Source organism: Chiloscyllium punctatum, chromosome 7, assembly GCF_047496795.1.
Source record: "Chiloscyllium punctatum isolate Juve2018m chromosome 7, sChiPun1.3, whole genome shotgun sequence".
Lineage (NCBI taxonomy): Eukaryota > Metazoa > Chordata > Chondrichthyes > Orectolobiformes > Hemiscylliidae > Chiloscyllium > Chiloscyllium punctatum.
In genome coordinates, this window is record NC_092745.1 from 105,926,792 (window position 1) to 105,943,423 (window position 16,632).

Below are 16,632 nucleotides of genomic sequence, written 5' to 3' on the forward strand. Positions count from 1 at the left end.
ACCGCATGGAGATTTGGTGAGTCGAAGAAGTTGTATCTTGTAGATTACACATCTTGTAGCATGGGGTGCCAGTGTTCAGGTAGCGGATGGAGTTTCTATCAAGCAGGCTGCTGTGGGAAGAAGGGGAGACATGCCATGTACAAAGGTCTTGGGAAATTCCCAATTTATTGGGAATTATAATAAACTGAACTGTGATGACCATTTTGCCTAGTTAAGTTGAATTTAGAAACGCTAAATCCAATGAGATGAGGACGTCGCTGGCAAGGCCAGCATTTATTGACCATTTCCAATTACCCAGAGGGCAGTTTAAGAGTCAACCATATTGCTGAGGGTCTAGAATCACATGCCAGACCAGATATGGATGGCAGATCTCCTTCCCTAATGAACATTAGTGAACCATATGGGTTTTTCTCTCAATCGACAACGGATTCATGGTCAACATTAAACTCTTAATTCCAGATCTTTTTCATTGAATTCCAATTTCACCATCTGCCATCTGCGCATTTGTGATAATCTCTTGGTCTTTAGTTGCTTGGATAGTCTGATAACATCTCTCTAGCTGCACCTGGGAATGCCCAATACAGAATGCTACATTGTGATAGCAGTAAATTCTTACCAGCAATCATTGGTGTGATCAGCAAGACTTATTTTGAAGTCAACAGGGATTGGGCTTGCTACGTCATTGTCACCACAGAGGCTGGGCTACTGTTTCAAAACTTTTAAATCAATAATGTTTGCGCACTGCCCAAGCAAGTTGTGACAGTTGCTATTGCTTTTTGAAGGATTTTCATATCATTGCTACAGTATACGATGAGTAGCCACAAGCATGGATCTCCAAGTTCTGAAAGTCACTTTTCCGATTCACTGTATTAGCAGGACACTGCTTCAAATTAAAGACAAATAGAAACTGCCTTCAACGTTGTGCTACCTGTGATAGAATCATAAAGTCATACAGCATAGAAACAGACCTTTTGGTCCAACTCATACACGCCGACCAATTTTTCCAAACTAAACTGGTCCCACTTGCCTGCATTTGGTTGATATCTCTCTAAATCTTTCCTAATCATATACCGATCCAAATTTCTTTGCAACTGTACCTGCATAACTATTTCCTCAGGCAGTTTATTCCACATCTGAACCACCCTCCGTGTGAAAAAGTTGCTCCTCTGGTCCCTTTTAAGCCTTTCTCCTCTCACCTCAAAAATATGCTTGCTAGGGAAAAGACCCATGCTACATACCTTATTTATGCCCCTCACGATTTTTATAAACTTTTATAAGGTCACCCCTCAACCTCCTACACTCGTGAAAAAAGTGCCAGCCTCTCCTTATACCTCAAAGCCTCCATCCTGACGATGTCTTTGTAAATCTTTTCTGAACTCTCTCTAATTTAATAATATCCTTCCTATAGCAGGGTGACCAGAACTGTACACAATACTCCATAAGTAGCCTCACCAATGTCTTGTACAACCTCAACACGACATCCCAACTCTTTTACTCAGTGGTCTGAGTAATGAAGGCAAGCGTGCTAAACACCTTCTTAACCACGCTATCTACTTATTTAAAAGAACTTTGTACCTGAACCTTTAGGTCTTCCTGTTTGACAACTCTACTCAGGGCCCCACCATAAACTGGATAAGTGCTGCCCTTGTTCATTTTACCAAAAGGCAATACTTGGCATTTATCCAAATTAAACTCCATCTGCCAATCCTCAGCTCATTGGCCCAATTGATCAAGATCTCTCGATAATCATAGATAACTTGAGGAGAAGAGACTTCCACACCTTCAGAAAATATCTATGCCTTGTTATCATAGATAACATTTGAGGAGAAGAGACTTCTAAATCTTCAAATAATATCAATGCCTTGCTTTTGGAGTGAATATCTAATTTGAAGTAGAATTGTTTTTCCTCCATAATAGATGGTGTTCATCCAGCCATTCATTCTGGATATCTCATTACACAGCCCCATTTCTGCTTTTGATTTACCAGTACATGACTAAACTGAGGCTAAGTTACCTTCTGGAGAATGCAGCTCTTCCTATATAGTAATGTGCTAGTGGCAGTAATGCATTCCTCCTGTCACTATCTATGAAAATAGTCATTTCCAGGACATTTGAAAACTGTAAATGACTCATTGTAACAATCTGAATCTGGTAGATTGACAAGATAATAGACCATGAGGTCAATTTATGATTAAAAGCTAAATACACAATACCTTGAGGGGTGAACTGAGGAGTAGTGGACCTATCATAGGGCAGATCACTACTAAATATCTGATCTCAACTGGTTTATAATTTATGAAAACATTGATCATTAATAGTACTAACTGAATATAAGTTTTTCTTTTCTTCTTGTCATGTAGTCTGCAAGTGCTCCAAAGCAGGAATGTTGATCACAGACGGTGGGGGGCTAACTGTATTATGACATGGGACCCACTGTATATATTTATTTGCAGGACAAAAACTGTTACATCAATTTCATCCTCCTCCCATTAGATTAAAATTCCAATTAAACTTCAAATAATGAGCTCTTTAAACTTGAGAAAATAAAGCAAACTGCTGCATAAAACTTAATTTGCAGCAAGCCCCATTTCCACTTTTGACCCTGTGCTCATAATTTACATTGGCTCCTGGTCAAGCAAAGGTCTGATTTTAATATTCTCATCCTTCTTTTCAAATCTCTTCATGATCTCACTCTTCCCGACTCTGCAATCTCTTCCAACTTTCCTTCTCCCACTCCCACCACCACCACCAACCTCCTCTCCACCCCCAACTTTTCATGGTATCTGTATTCTTCTAATTCTGAACTCTTGGGCATTTCCAACTACAACTGCTCCATTACTGATGACCAATTGCTTAGGCCCCAGGACCTGAAATACTTTTACCACTTAGGGGTAGAAATTACCAACACACTTTGTGGTGTGTTGGTAATTTCTGGTGTATTAGTAATGACATTTGACTAATAATTCCAGGGACATGCAACTGATGGAGTTTAAATTCAGCTAATACATTTGGAATACAAAGCTAAATCAGTATTGGTGATCATGACAACTATTGACAATCTGACTCGCTAAGATCCTTTAGGGAAGGAAAACTGCCAGCCTTACCTAGTCTAGCCTACTTGCAACTCCAGGCTCACAGTAATGTGACTGAATCCTATTCCTGATGAAGGGCTTTTGCCCGAAACGTTGATTTCGCTGCTCCTTGGATGCTGCCTGAACTGCTGTGCTCTTCCAGCACCACTAATCCAGTATTTGCTTTCCAGCATCTGCAGTTATTGTTTTTACCTCGTCCTCTGACACAGCCTTGCAAACCATTCAGTTCAAGCCAATTAGGGATGGGCAACGATGTTGGAACCGCCAGCAGGTGTATGAAAGAATCTCTTCCTTGCTTTCCTCTTTTAAGAACTTTTATGAAAGAATAATATAAAGCCATATTGTATGAAAGAATAAAACACATCTCTCTTCTTTGCTTTCCTCTTTTAAGAACTTTATCCAGACAAATGTGAGGTGAATTATTCTGAACGGTCAAGTACAGGTAGAAATTATACAGTAAATGACAGCATGCTTAGGAGCATTGATATGCAGAGGGTCCTGGGAGTGCAGGTCCACAGATCACTGAAGATGGCAGCACAAGTAGATATGGTAGTAAAAAAGGCCTATGGTATGCTTGCCTTCATTGGAAGGGGCATCGAGTACAAGGATAGGCAAAGTTATGCTGCAGCTCTACAGAACAAGTTAGGCCACACTTGGTATATTGCTCACAGTCCTGGTCATCACACAACCAGAAGGATGTGGATGCTTTGGAGAGGGTACAGAAAAGATTTACCAGGATGTTGCTTGGTATGGGGATTTTAGCTATGAAGAAAATTTGGATGGACTGGATTTGTTTTCACTGGAAAATGGGAGGTTGAGGGGCAACCTGATTCAAGCTTATAAGATGTCGATTGACCTGGATAGAGTGGAAAGTATGAGGCTTTTCTTAGGGTGGAGGGGTCTATTACTGGGGGCCCAGGTTCAAGGTGTGGGGGTTTTTGGGGTGGCGGGGGGGGGGGGGGGGGGGGGAGGCGTATTGTGCTGCATTCTTCTTTGTTCTTTAAGACATGTTAAATTATGCCCCTTTTCTGAGCTTTTGAATGTTGATTTAACAACTCCCTTTGTGGTTCTTATGAACTACCTTTCATTGTTTCATTGCAGTAAAAGATGTTATATAAAATACAAGTCTTTCTCTACAGATTTAATGCCATCATTTTCAATTAACATCCTGTAATGCAGACATCCTGAAATAAAGAGAATTTTCCTTTAAATGTTACTTGTTGTTAACATTGAACTTAACTTTGAGTCACATTTACAAAAATAAGTAGGCTTAATTATACAGAGACTGAAAGCAGACAAAATCTCAAGGTTATTGTTTGATAAATACATTAATCAGTTCACTGATTGTTACTGCAATTCATTACCCTAATATGCTGCTAGATTAGAGATCTTATAAAAACGACAGATCAACATTTAACAATCCACACATTAAAAGAGGAAGAATTTGAACTTTTTTTGTAAATTGGTCAGTTATACTATCCACTTAGCAACTTCTTATTTGTTAGGATGGAGTAATGGAGAGAGCTGGTAGGAAATTAATAGTTGAAGGACTGGTGGAGGTTACAGATGTAAGAGGGACAAAATCCTAAAAGACGTTATATACGAAGATCAGAATTTTTAATCAGAGCCTTCAAAGAACTAGGAGTTAAAAATTAGTCATAAGAATGAACATGATTGGTGAGCTGGTTGTTCACTAAGTCCAATCAGGAAGATGGTGGATGGGAGACTGACCAGGATAGCATTGCAGTAGTCAAATCTCAAGATGACAAAGACATCCTTTTGAGGATTGTAGCAACAGGGATTAAAGTGAAGGAAGGCAATATTACAAAATTATAGGTTGATGACTTCTGTGATGGAGAGAATTGGACAAAGAGGATACAAACAATGTGGCTCAACTCAAGACAGTGGCCAAAGATAAACAAGTAGTAGAACTGAAAGGGATGGCTTTCACAAACAAAAAACAGAAATTGCTGGAGAAACTGAGCAATTCTGGCAGCGTCTGTGGACAGAAAGCAGAGTCAACATTATGGATCCTGTGACCCTTCTTCACAACTGATTGTAGCTCGGAAAAGGCTGTACATATTCTGAAGACAGGGGGTGGGGGAGGGTGAACGGCTTTCTTATCACAGATGCTGCCAGATCTGCTGCATTTCTCCAGCTATTTCTGGTTTTGTTTCAGATTTCCAGCATCCACAGTTCTTTATTTTTTGGGATGGCTTTCACCTTCCCAATTTTTAACAGTAGAAAATTATAGGCCATCTGACAAGAGGCAGCGGAAGGGTCATGGAAGATCCAGAGAGGTAGAACTGAGTGTTGTCATTGTCAGCCATACACTCGAAGATATCAAACTTGGGTAGGGCTCACTAAGATCCCACAGTATCCTCAGCTCTTGCCTTTAATCAGCTGTTTCTGTGCATGAGCTGCCATACCTTGATACCTTATAGTGTCCGTCAAGAGTAAATAGGGGACATCAGATTTGTCAGTGTAAATAGGGGACATCATCCCTTTAAATGCATGACATTTAAGTGATAGAAGAGGTAGATAATCTTAGTAAATGGACAATGGCTGTGAAAGTGGACATTAGAAAGATGAGTCATCCAAGGCACTCTCCTGATGAAGTACCTATGGTCAGTGATCTTGGAAAATATTCAATGTTACTTAATATCATCCTTTAGTTCGCAATGAAACCTAATTAAAAATGCTGTTGTTTATAATGATGACCTTGAAAACCTTGCAATAGGCTCCTCTAAATGCTGCTGTAATGGAAGATTTGACTCGGTTTAGGATGCGCACTCATGACAATGCTTGCCCAAATCCCAAAGGGAGGTTCAAATCTGAGAACAGACGGCTAAAATCTAGAGGTAAAGTGAACAGAAAAGCAACATAGAATGACAGAATATTATTTAAAGCTGGAAACCAAGTCACTGTAAAAATTCAAGTAACAGACATGAATATTGCCATTCTTGGTAAGAGTGAGGTCAGAAGAGAAAATGGAAGATAGGAGAGGATGGTTTATTCAGAAAATGAGCATAAGTGTAGGGCTAAATATTAATTTGATCTTGACTAAATCTAAGTTGTATTGAGTTTTTTTTTGGAGGGGTTTCCATTGTGAAGCCGAGTGAAATGTTTCACCAGCTTTTACCAAACTTGCCATATTAATCACCTACCTCACACCTATGTCACCACTCTCATTCATTTCTGGCCCTACCTTACCACACACTATTTCCGAGACGACTTGCCACTCAGCAGATATGTCTTCCATCACTTGCACCTGCAACACCTTTAAAAGCTTGCCGTGCACCTGGACAAGCAATGTCAGTCTGGACCTACCTTCATTGTTCCTGATATTTGCCCCCGGCATGGCAGACAGGGTGAAATCATTTGGAGTTTATACTGGATGTGGGACTTCCATATCCTCCAGGACCAGCAGTGAAGCCACAACACCAGATCATATCAGCCTGTCTGAAGATACCACCCAGGTCAATGCAGCCTCAGCTGTCTGGAGGAATGCCCATCAGCAAAGGAAGAAAGTCATTAACTGACTCCACTCTGCCAGCATATGGGCGACCATCTTCTCTTCGATGCTTCATAGTCACTCGATTTCGACCTCTGCTAATGTACCAGTACCTACCATGGCTCATGCGCCACCAGTCTCACTAATGCATCTCCCTCACTATCAGCCATTCCATCCCAAACAGCACCAATCCTGCATGTCGTCTGTGTTGCCGAATAAATTTGTTTCAAAAACCTCCCCTGTACCAAAAATAATAATTGTCACCCACTTTCATCTCTCTTAATATCTGCCTCTTCCTCATTTCAGAAGGAAAGTGGCCAATTATAGAGGAGAAAGACTCAAAGACATGTAATGGTGTCCCTGACATTCAGATCATCGCTCTTTATGTGGAGAGCACTCTGACTCTGACCCAAGTGGCTGACTGACCTTTACCAAGCCTCCAGATTGGTACTGAAGTTTGCCCTTGATTTATTGTGCCAGGACCCCCTGAACAAAGGCTAACTCCACTGAACAAATAAAAAAATCACAAGAACTGCAGATGCTGGAATTCAGAAACAAAAACAGAAAATGTTGGAAAAACTCAGCAGATCTGGCAGCATTTGTGGACAGAAATCAGAATTAGTGTTTTGGGTCCAGTGACCCTTCTTCAGAAGGTTTGACCAGAGATATTTGTGCCCAGTGTTCAAACGAAGGGTCCTTTGGAGCAAACAGTGAGTTGAGTTTGCCAGGTAGCCGTTTTGATTTCTGTGTTGAATTTTCTCAACATCTAGCTTGTTTGGCAAGTTTGGTAAGATACAGAGCTGAATATTAATGAGGCAAATTGGGCAATCCTCATTGCATTTAACAATCAATATTCCCTTTAATTAGCAACTTGCTGCTGCTTAGTGACAAACATGCCATGCTAGTGTGAAAACTACAAAAGATGGCACGAGTTGCTCCTGACATCTAGATTGGCCTTGTGAGACCTCTCATCTGATTCTGCCACAAATCTCTCCGTAGTCCACATCAGACTCTTATACAATTCAGCCCATGGTGTTGTTGTTTTGATGGAACAGTTAACTCAATGATTGGAGGCTGGCCAGAAACCAACAAAATCTTGATGTTGTCTGGAGAGAGCTTTCAAAATGAATGTGAGCCAGGTTTGTGTCCCTACGCAATACCATTTTAATGATGACATTTAAAGGATGTTTTATTCAAACATCAAAGAAATTCTTAAGTATATCAAGTCAGGGGAGGATAAAATGATCAGAGAATCCCTACAATGTGGAAGCAGCCATTTGGCCCATCAAGTCCACACCGACTCTCCGAACAGCAAACCACCCATCCAGACCAACAACCATTACCCTATAATTCTGCATTTCCTATGCTAATCCACCTAGACTGCACATTACTGGGCAATTTAGCATGGTGAGTCTACCTAACCTGCACATCTTTGGATTACGGGAAGAAACCAGAGCACCTGGAGGAAACCCACAGGAGATTGTGCAAACTCCACACAGACAGTCACCCAAGGGTGGAATCGAACCTGTGACCCTGGCACTGTGAGGCAGCATTGCTAAGCACTGAGCCACTGTTCTGCCCATCATAGGGACCTGAATGTAGCGGCAGAACAAAAAAAAGGTTTTCCGTCGCAGGACAATTTTGTTTAATTACAAGAAATTCAATATTGGTTATATTTTACTCAACTAGCCATTTTATAATAGCAAACACTGTTTTTCTGCAACATAAAAAGAGTACAAGAGCCCAAGAAGTGTCCATTAAATCAACTGGATTATGTTATGTGAACCAAAAGTTGAATATTGTATATGTCAAGTAAGAATTTATCCAAGCACTGATAGTGAACCTGACACAATGCACTAATGATATTTTTAACAGTAAATCTCAAGAAATGCTCCACTGTCCTATATACTCCGAAGCCCATCACTGTGTTCTTCACATACTTCCAAGTACTGTGTTGTTTGCAAATTTTGAAATTGTGTTCTGTACACCTCGGGTTACCAGACCTAAAACTTTAACTCTTGATTTCTCTCCACATATGCTACCAGACCTGCTGAGTTTTTCCAGCAATTTGTGTTTGTTTCTGTATACCTAAATCTGGGTCATTAACATAGAATGAGGTTCATGTTTCAGGGTATTACCATTGCAAATTACGCTGAAACACTGCTGGGTAAAATGCACAAGATTTTATGACATGATTGAATTCTCAGGAGGAGGTTTTCAGGTGTTCTAGAACCCTTATTTATTCTCTCAATTAATAGAATTAACACAGACTAGCTGATCATTTATCTTTTTTCAGCAGTTTGCTGTACACAAATGGGCTGCTGTGCTTCCTTAAGTTAGACTGTAATTACACAGCTGAAGTCCCATTCTTTAGTTGTGAAATCCAACTCTTGTCACTGTCTCTTTGGAAAAGCAAATCCACCTCATGTTCTTCAACAGGCAAAATAGTCTATTTAGGGATGGAGGGAGGAGAGGTGAGAAGCTCTGTTTACTCCTATGAAAGCAAAGTTCTGTAAATGTGGGAGAAACGCAGCAGGTCTGGCAGTGTCTGTGGGGAGAGAAAGAGCATTTCAATATGATTATTCTTCACTCTGGAACGAGCTAGAAAATTATAATTTTAATGCTTTCAGCAAAAGGGAAGGAAGAGCAAGGGGAACTGATAGTGATGGTGGCCAAAGCAAAAGATAAAGAAAGAACTATTCGTCGTAAAGGAAAACTTTAGATTATAGAATAGGATGTATTGGTAGGTATAAAACTTTTCTGCTTAGGCACGTTCCAGTCTTTTGGATTCAAAATGGAATTCAACAATTTCAAACTATGAACATTGCCCTCCATTTTGGTGTCTTCCCTGTCACTCCTAATCAGGTGTCCTGTTTCCATGGTTTTGCTCTCAGCATAGCTGACCCTATTTTATACTATTTACACCTCCTATTAACACCTATTGTGTATCTATATTAGATTAGATTACTTACAGTGTGGAAACAGGCCCTCCGGCCCAACAAGTCCGCACCGCCCCGCCGAAGCGTAACCCACCCATACCCCTACATCTACATCTACCCCTTACCTAACACTACGGGCAATTTAGCATGGCCAATTCACCTGACCTGCACATCTTTGGAGTGTGGGAGGAAACCGGACCAAAAAAAGAATAAATTCGTTGAATTAAAAGTAATCAATTAGCACGGCCCACTTAGAAAAAGTGAAATAACAACACAAGTGAATCTCTAGTGGAGGTACTAAACACTGACTTTGAAAGGGATAAAGGCTTCATATGGGATTTACCTATCATTTACATTATTGAACAAACAGAAGTAATATTACTTCATTAACGCTTCCTTTATCTTTTGCTCTGGCCACCTTCACCATCTTTTCCACTTGCCTTTTTTTATCAGCGTAAAATACTATCATTTTCCTTCCCTATTCAGTTCCAAAGAAGAATCATATTGAATTTGACCATTAAATCTCTTTCTCTCTCTAAAGACTTTGCCAGACTTGCTGACTTTCTTCAGCACTCTGTTTATTCTTTCTGTCTGTTGCACCTCTATCAGCAGATAGAGTACGATTCCTTTCAGTACCTCATGAAGAAATAAATGCAATGCAATGCCTAAATCCTCTTCACAGAATGGAGTAAATACAGCAATTAAGGTCAGGAAATCATGTTATAATCTTTAAGACATCAAATAACTATGATATTCATGTATTAAGTTACTGTTTGCTCACATGAGAACTCTGGCACCTACAATCTGCACCGCCGCATCATAAAGAACAACTGATGAACTCTGAAAATTGTTCGAATTGGACAGGACAAATTCATACTAGATTTTGCCCACTGCTGCTTCATTTTTAGAGCAATGAGCAGTCTGAAATCACTGTTTCAATTTCCTTACTGTTGTTAAATCCCACGTTCTTGAAGTTCAAGTATCTGATTGTTTTCCAGGATTGCAATGATATAGATGGAACATATGATAAAGCATTTATGATGACAGACTTAAAATGAAATTTACAAATTTTTAACCAAAAAAAGAATAAATTCGTTGAATTAAAAGTAATCAATTAGCACGGCCCACTTAGAAAAAGTGAAATAACAACACAAGTGAATCTCTAGTGGAGGTACTAAACACTGACTTTGAAAGGGATAAAGGCTTCATATGGGATTTACCTATCATTTACATTATTGAACAAACAGAAGTCTGGTATCCTGATAAAGTGACCATTCAAATTTCCTTTTGACAAAGAGAAACCTCAGAAAAGTAACAAAAAACAAAAACCAAAAGCTGAAACATTGAACTTTTGTTTTAAATACTTAAAACAATATTCTGATTGGTTAGAAGAAGACACAAAGCAACCAATTTTGCAGATGCTTGATGGAGATGTTCATGATACCCTGTGTGGTTACATATATTGAAAAGGTGAGTCAATTCTCAACATAAAAATAATTTGATCATTAGCATGAAAAAGGATAAATTTAATGAAATAATAGTTCATAAAATTTTTCTCACAACCTCGACATTTTTAGCAGCATACTGAAATATGGAACAAGTTGAAGAAGTGCACTTCCTACCTCTGACATATAAGTTAGCTGGAGCAGAGTAACGTGTTCCAGCGCTGTTAGTTGATACACATTCATATTTGCCCTGGTCAGATTCTTCACTGTTTTCAATTTGCAAGGCTCCTGTACAAAAACACAAACAGCTCTGGTTATTTCTGGCACAATGACAAGTTATTCAACTTTGAGATACAGAAAATGTGAGAAATTCATGTGGTGAAAAAGGATGTGGTTGTCATTAAAAACAAAAAGCAAATATTGCCCCTTTATTTCCAAAGTGTACAGGAATAAAATGAAAACACAAAAAAATTAATTAATAATTTATAGCACCCTTGGACTAATATCTTCTGTTTAAACAAAACTACTTTTGTTCCTAAATTGATTTCACTAAGGTGTATGTTTAAAAATCAATTTTAAAAGAACACATTCTATTTAAGTAATCATGAACTAATCCGATTTTGGAACACTACTCTACTTTCTATATTAACCCTCAACCAGCTTCACAATTCCATACTAATAAATATGTAAGAATATTTTCTAACACAACATTGACAGTGTTTCACTCCTTATTCTACACATAAATAGTGTATGTGATGACTTGTACTTCAACCCTTGCATGGTGAATCATCAGGACATTTGTGCAGTTGCATAAAATATGTGGAGAGTACTGTAGTTATTAAACAGCCAATGAGAAAATCTGCATGGTAAACCATATGCTGCATCCAGCAATTGAGAAATTCAGAGTCAACAGTTTGTATTTAACTTATAACTGAATTTTGGGAGTTAACAATATTATTTTAAGTAAGTTTCAACTAAGAAACTTTACACTGCGTGTAATTCAGATAATTATATTTTTCTGTCTGCCATCATATTTCACATAATGTACAACAAGAGTTTCAATAAAGCTGGATGGTCATAAAGTGTAAAGTTTTCACAGTGAAAATTTACTAAGGAAAACATTTTACTTAGATTCAGGTGGCAAGGTTTGTTTTACACAAAATGGGATGATTTAATCTATACATCACAGGTATAAACAAACTGATGCACAAAATGCAGGCTTGCTTTACTGAATAGAATGCCCAATTTCTTCTGAAATTTTAAGAAAATGTAGCCCAACAGTATAATAAAGCAAATACTGACTGTAGAGTTTGCAATTTGACTGGAACATCGGTTTTCAGGGAATGATCAAACATTGAATCTACAAAAGAATTTCCATTCTAGTAGGTTATATTTCAGATCAACCTTATGACCAAATTATTCTACCCTTAGTAAAAACAATATCTTAGCTTTATTATATTTAAAGAGACAAGTTATAAATATATTTTATTAGTCAATATAGGTTTTATGGAATATGACCAACTGGCCATGCAGGGACAACTTTGAGGATTTGGGAAGTACAGGACTTATGCAACAAGTGAAGAAAGCCGATCACTCATCAGTTGTGAGAGAGCTTCCTCACTGGTGGTTGCAACCTTCCTATTTTAAAATCTCTCCACTGAAATAAAAAAAAACTTAGGTGGTATGAACAGATTATTATTGCCCTACCCATACACCTATAAAAGCTTCAAAGCTTAAGAATATCAATGTATCCTTTATCAAAAAGCTAATGTTTTATTTTAGGATTAGTTTAGTTTTAAAATGCTGATGGAAACACTATTTGAAGTCCTGAAAATCAAATCTTGGTTTGTGCTGTCTTGCAAAGAAATTGTCATTTCAGCCCAGTCATGTTTCTTACTTTCAGATGTAAAAGAAAATAAAATCAAGTTATTCCTTTTGTTTTGTTAGTAAGGATATTAATATAAAACCATGGCACACAGCACTTTGTTTACATCCCATACTGGATTTAGATTGACTGCAAGTTATTTGTGAAACTTGAATGGGCAAATAATGACAAACTTCCCATTCAAGAACACAGATGACTGTGCAAACTCAAATTAGCTCAGCTCTTATGTACCAACCACTTTTTTTTGGGGGGGGGGGGGGGGGGGGGGGGAGCCAAGCATGTTGTTGGAATACAACCCTAATGATTCAATTTCCACCCCAATGATACACAGAAATTGTTAAAATTATTAGACAGTTAAGTGGCTATATTGATGCTTTAGCTCCGACACAGTGGTACATTTAAGATCAATTATTGAAGTGAGTGCACACTTCAGAAAAAACATAAATGTGGAACCATGAAGCAGGAACTTACCAAATTTGAATCATTGACAGTATAACATATTGAAAATTCTATGATTAGATCACAGAAATATTCATATTTAGACTTGCATGATGTAATAACTGTAACATATTGCAACTTCAAGATAACCCAAAGAAGAAACTTCTGGTAAATCCATCTGACCATTTGCATTTAGTAAGTCTGAGCTTGTTTATGGATCTTGGGGTGTAAATGAAATGTTCTAGCAGGTGTTTTAGAACTAAGACATTGTTTTGTTTCATTAGAGGGTGAAAAATATGATTCTACAGGTCCAAAACGGCAGAGCTAGTAACCAACAGAATGCTGACAAACGCACAAAGCTAAGGACTGAAATTTAGCAGGTCAGAGCCAAATTCAGAAAGATCTATCAGATAATACTGAAAATAAAGTTGCAAATTGAAGGAAGGCCAATTTTGATGGTTTTGGACAAGATGGTATTAGGGCGGCATGGTGGCTCAGTAGTTAACACTGCTACCTCACAGCACCAGGAACCTGGTTCGATTCCAGCCTCGGTTGACTGTCTGTTTGGAGTTTGCACGTTCTCTCCGTGTCTGCGTGGGTTTCCTCCGGGTGTTCCAGTTTCCTCCCCCAATCCAGGTCAGATGGGTTGATCATGCTAAATTGCCCATAGTGTTAGGTGCATTAGTCAGAGGAAGATGGTCTGGATGGGTTGATCATCGGAGGGTTGATGTGGACTTGTTGGGCTGAAGGGTCTGTTTCCACATTTTAGGGAATCTAATCTGCGGTAATCTAACTTTCACAAGTTGATTGGGTGCAGCTATTTGCAGCAAAGGGACAGCCGTAAGTGGGAGGCCTTCAAAAATGAGATAACGAGAGTCCAAAGACAGTATGCTCTTGTTAGTGTGAAGAGAAAGGTTGACGATGCAGCGAATACTGGGTGACTATAGAGAAATTGAGGCTCTAGTCGAGAAAAAGGAGGCATATGTCAGGTACACCCAGCTGGAATCGAGTGAATCCCTAGAACAGCATAAGGACAGTAGGGGTTGGACCAAAGGGTGTGTGTCTGTGCTGTACATCACCATGACTTTACATTAAATTTCAATATATTCAGGGTTAATTGCATTTCTAAGCCTAAACTCTTACAAAAATATGTATTAACTGCTGGAATAACTGAAAGATTTTGAAGGAAGCTACAGTATTCTGAAGGTAGCATACTATATGAACGGCACTTCAGATCAAATTTGGGATCAATTTTGATTCTTTAACAAATAGATAATGTATTTGTTGATGATCCAGTCAGTGTAACACTACATTAATGTAGACTTCTTTTGGAGTTTTGAGACATACTTGGAAAAGTTTAAATCATTGCTGAACACCTTCAACGATGCATTTATTGTTAAAATGAAGCATGCCTTACATCCTTGGACATATATAAAACATCATTTATAGGCAGAGGTAATACTGAAAAGATCAAAATGAGTAGTCTCACTAAAGCAATCATTCTTTGCTTGTCAAGGGATACTAAGTGCCAGGTATGACAGTGTTTTCCACCATCAATACCTGTCAACAGAATCAAGCATTCTCACATTAAAATCTGGAGGCAGTTTAATGCATCACCAAACTGCTCCAATGACAAGTCTGCCTTTTTCAATTTAAAATCACACAACATCAGGTTATAGTCAAACAGTTTTATGTTATGTTAAATCTGTGACATAATTATGTTACCCTGGGGTTGAGTGATTTGTCCACCCCAGTCCAACACCGGCACCTCCTCATCATGATTTTCAAATTATCCAATTGCATCCAAAGTCTGCCAGATTTGTGCCAATGAATACAACGTTTGAGCTGTGAATACAGCAAACTTGAATTTGGCAAACAATGTTCAACTTATTTCATTTAGGATCTTTCTAAGGCAGCAGAGAAAGGAGACTTTCTTCCTTTAATTCTGACTGGACTAAAAATAACAGTGTAAAAGTGAAGCAATTGGACATAATTAACAATAACATTCATCCAAAACCCTTTTTTAATGCCTTGTTCAGTATGAACAGAAAAATAAATAACACTAAAATGTTCAGTATTGTATCCCATAATTAATTAATTTGATATCACTGAAGTACCATTCGGTATTTTTGAAATCTGGTGCATATGCAGGTAATAACAACACACAAGTGGATCTGTCCAGGCCTCACTACCAGGAAACACTGGTAATAGAAACTTCCCCAGATAAGTGAAAAAAGGTTCATGTTTCACTATGCAGCAAAAATCCCTAATATCAATGTACTAGACTAACATTAACAGCTCATTTCTTTTCATATCCCTGTTTAACACAAAATAAGAAGTTCAATACTTTTATGGTCAGCTCACACTACCATGTTACATTAGGTGTGCAATATCCCATATAAAAGAAATATTTTCACAACCAAATTTCTAAAGAATATACTTCTTTAACCAAAGAATATAATTTGATCCTTTTTTTATTTATTTACAAACACAGCTTGATAAGGGTTACGATGTGAAGACACTGCAATTTCTAAACACATTAGTAACCTCTAGCCATGTCACAAACTTAAATCAACAACCTGCTCTTTGAATTCTGTTAAACTTAATTTACCTTTTATAGTCAAGGGCTTTATAGTTCTATTTAGATTGAAAATAACTTACTTAACAGTACAGAAAAAGGCTTGGGTCATTATATGACAATTCCATCACTACAATTGTCTTTTAAAAATAATTTTGCTATACTTAATTTAAACATGATAACATGTAAAGCACATTAATTCCTTCATTAAAATTCAAATGAGAAATATTTTAGTATGATTTAATGAAATGGATGATTTAATTGAAATAACATTTGATTTTATTAAGAAAGTGCAGTCAATGGATTGAATGGTTCCAGTGCCTAGACTGTTTAATGTCGCCAGGAGACAGAGCAGTAGTGCTTGACCCCAATACAGAAATAAAACAATGTATTACAACATCCTCATAGATTGCATATTCAGTTTAACCAGTAGCCCTTGTGGCAGTTGGCAAAGTGAGGGTCACCCTATAATTTAATAAAACCCTGAGCTAAAGTGTAAGTGATTCCATGGCATCAGATACAATGTTGTATGCATTTCAAATGTGTGAACAAACCGAGCCAGTAGCCTATCTAAAGGCATGTGAACACTAGAAAAACTAAATCACTTTGAGCAGCAAGTAAACAAAGACAGTCAAAAATAATGATCTACAAGCTTTGAAAATTGGAGAAAGGTGAGATTTGATACAGTTCAAATATCTAATTAAATAGTGTATTAGAATCAACACATCCTTAAAAGAAAAT

General features: G+C 38.0%; 1 protein-coding gene across 21 annotated transcripts in view; it reads right to left on the minus strand.

The window, feature by feature from the left end:
* ptprfa (protein tyrosine phosphatase receptor type Fa) overlaps positions 1 to 16,632 on the minus strand; it is a 440,327-nt gene that overhangs the window by 179,187 nt on the left and 244,508 nt on the right. For all 21 annotated transcript variants that reach the window (XM_072574526.1, XM_072574516.1, XM_072574533.1 and 18 more), the window contains one exon: positions 11,168 to 11,278. In XM_072574526.1, coding sequence (XP_072430627.1) covers positions 11,168 to 11,278 — 111 coding nt within the window. The remainder of the gene's footprint in view (positions 1 to 11,167; positions 11,279 to 16,632) is intronic.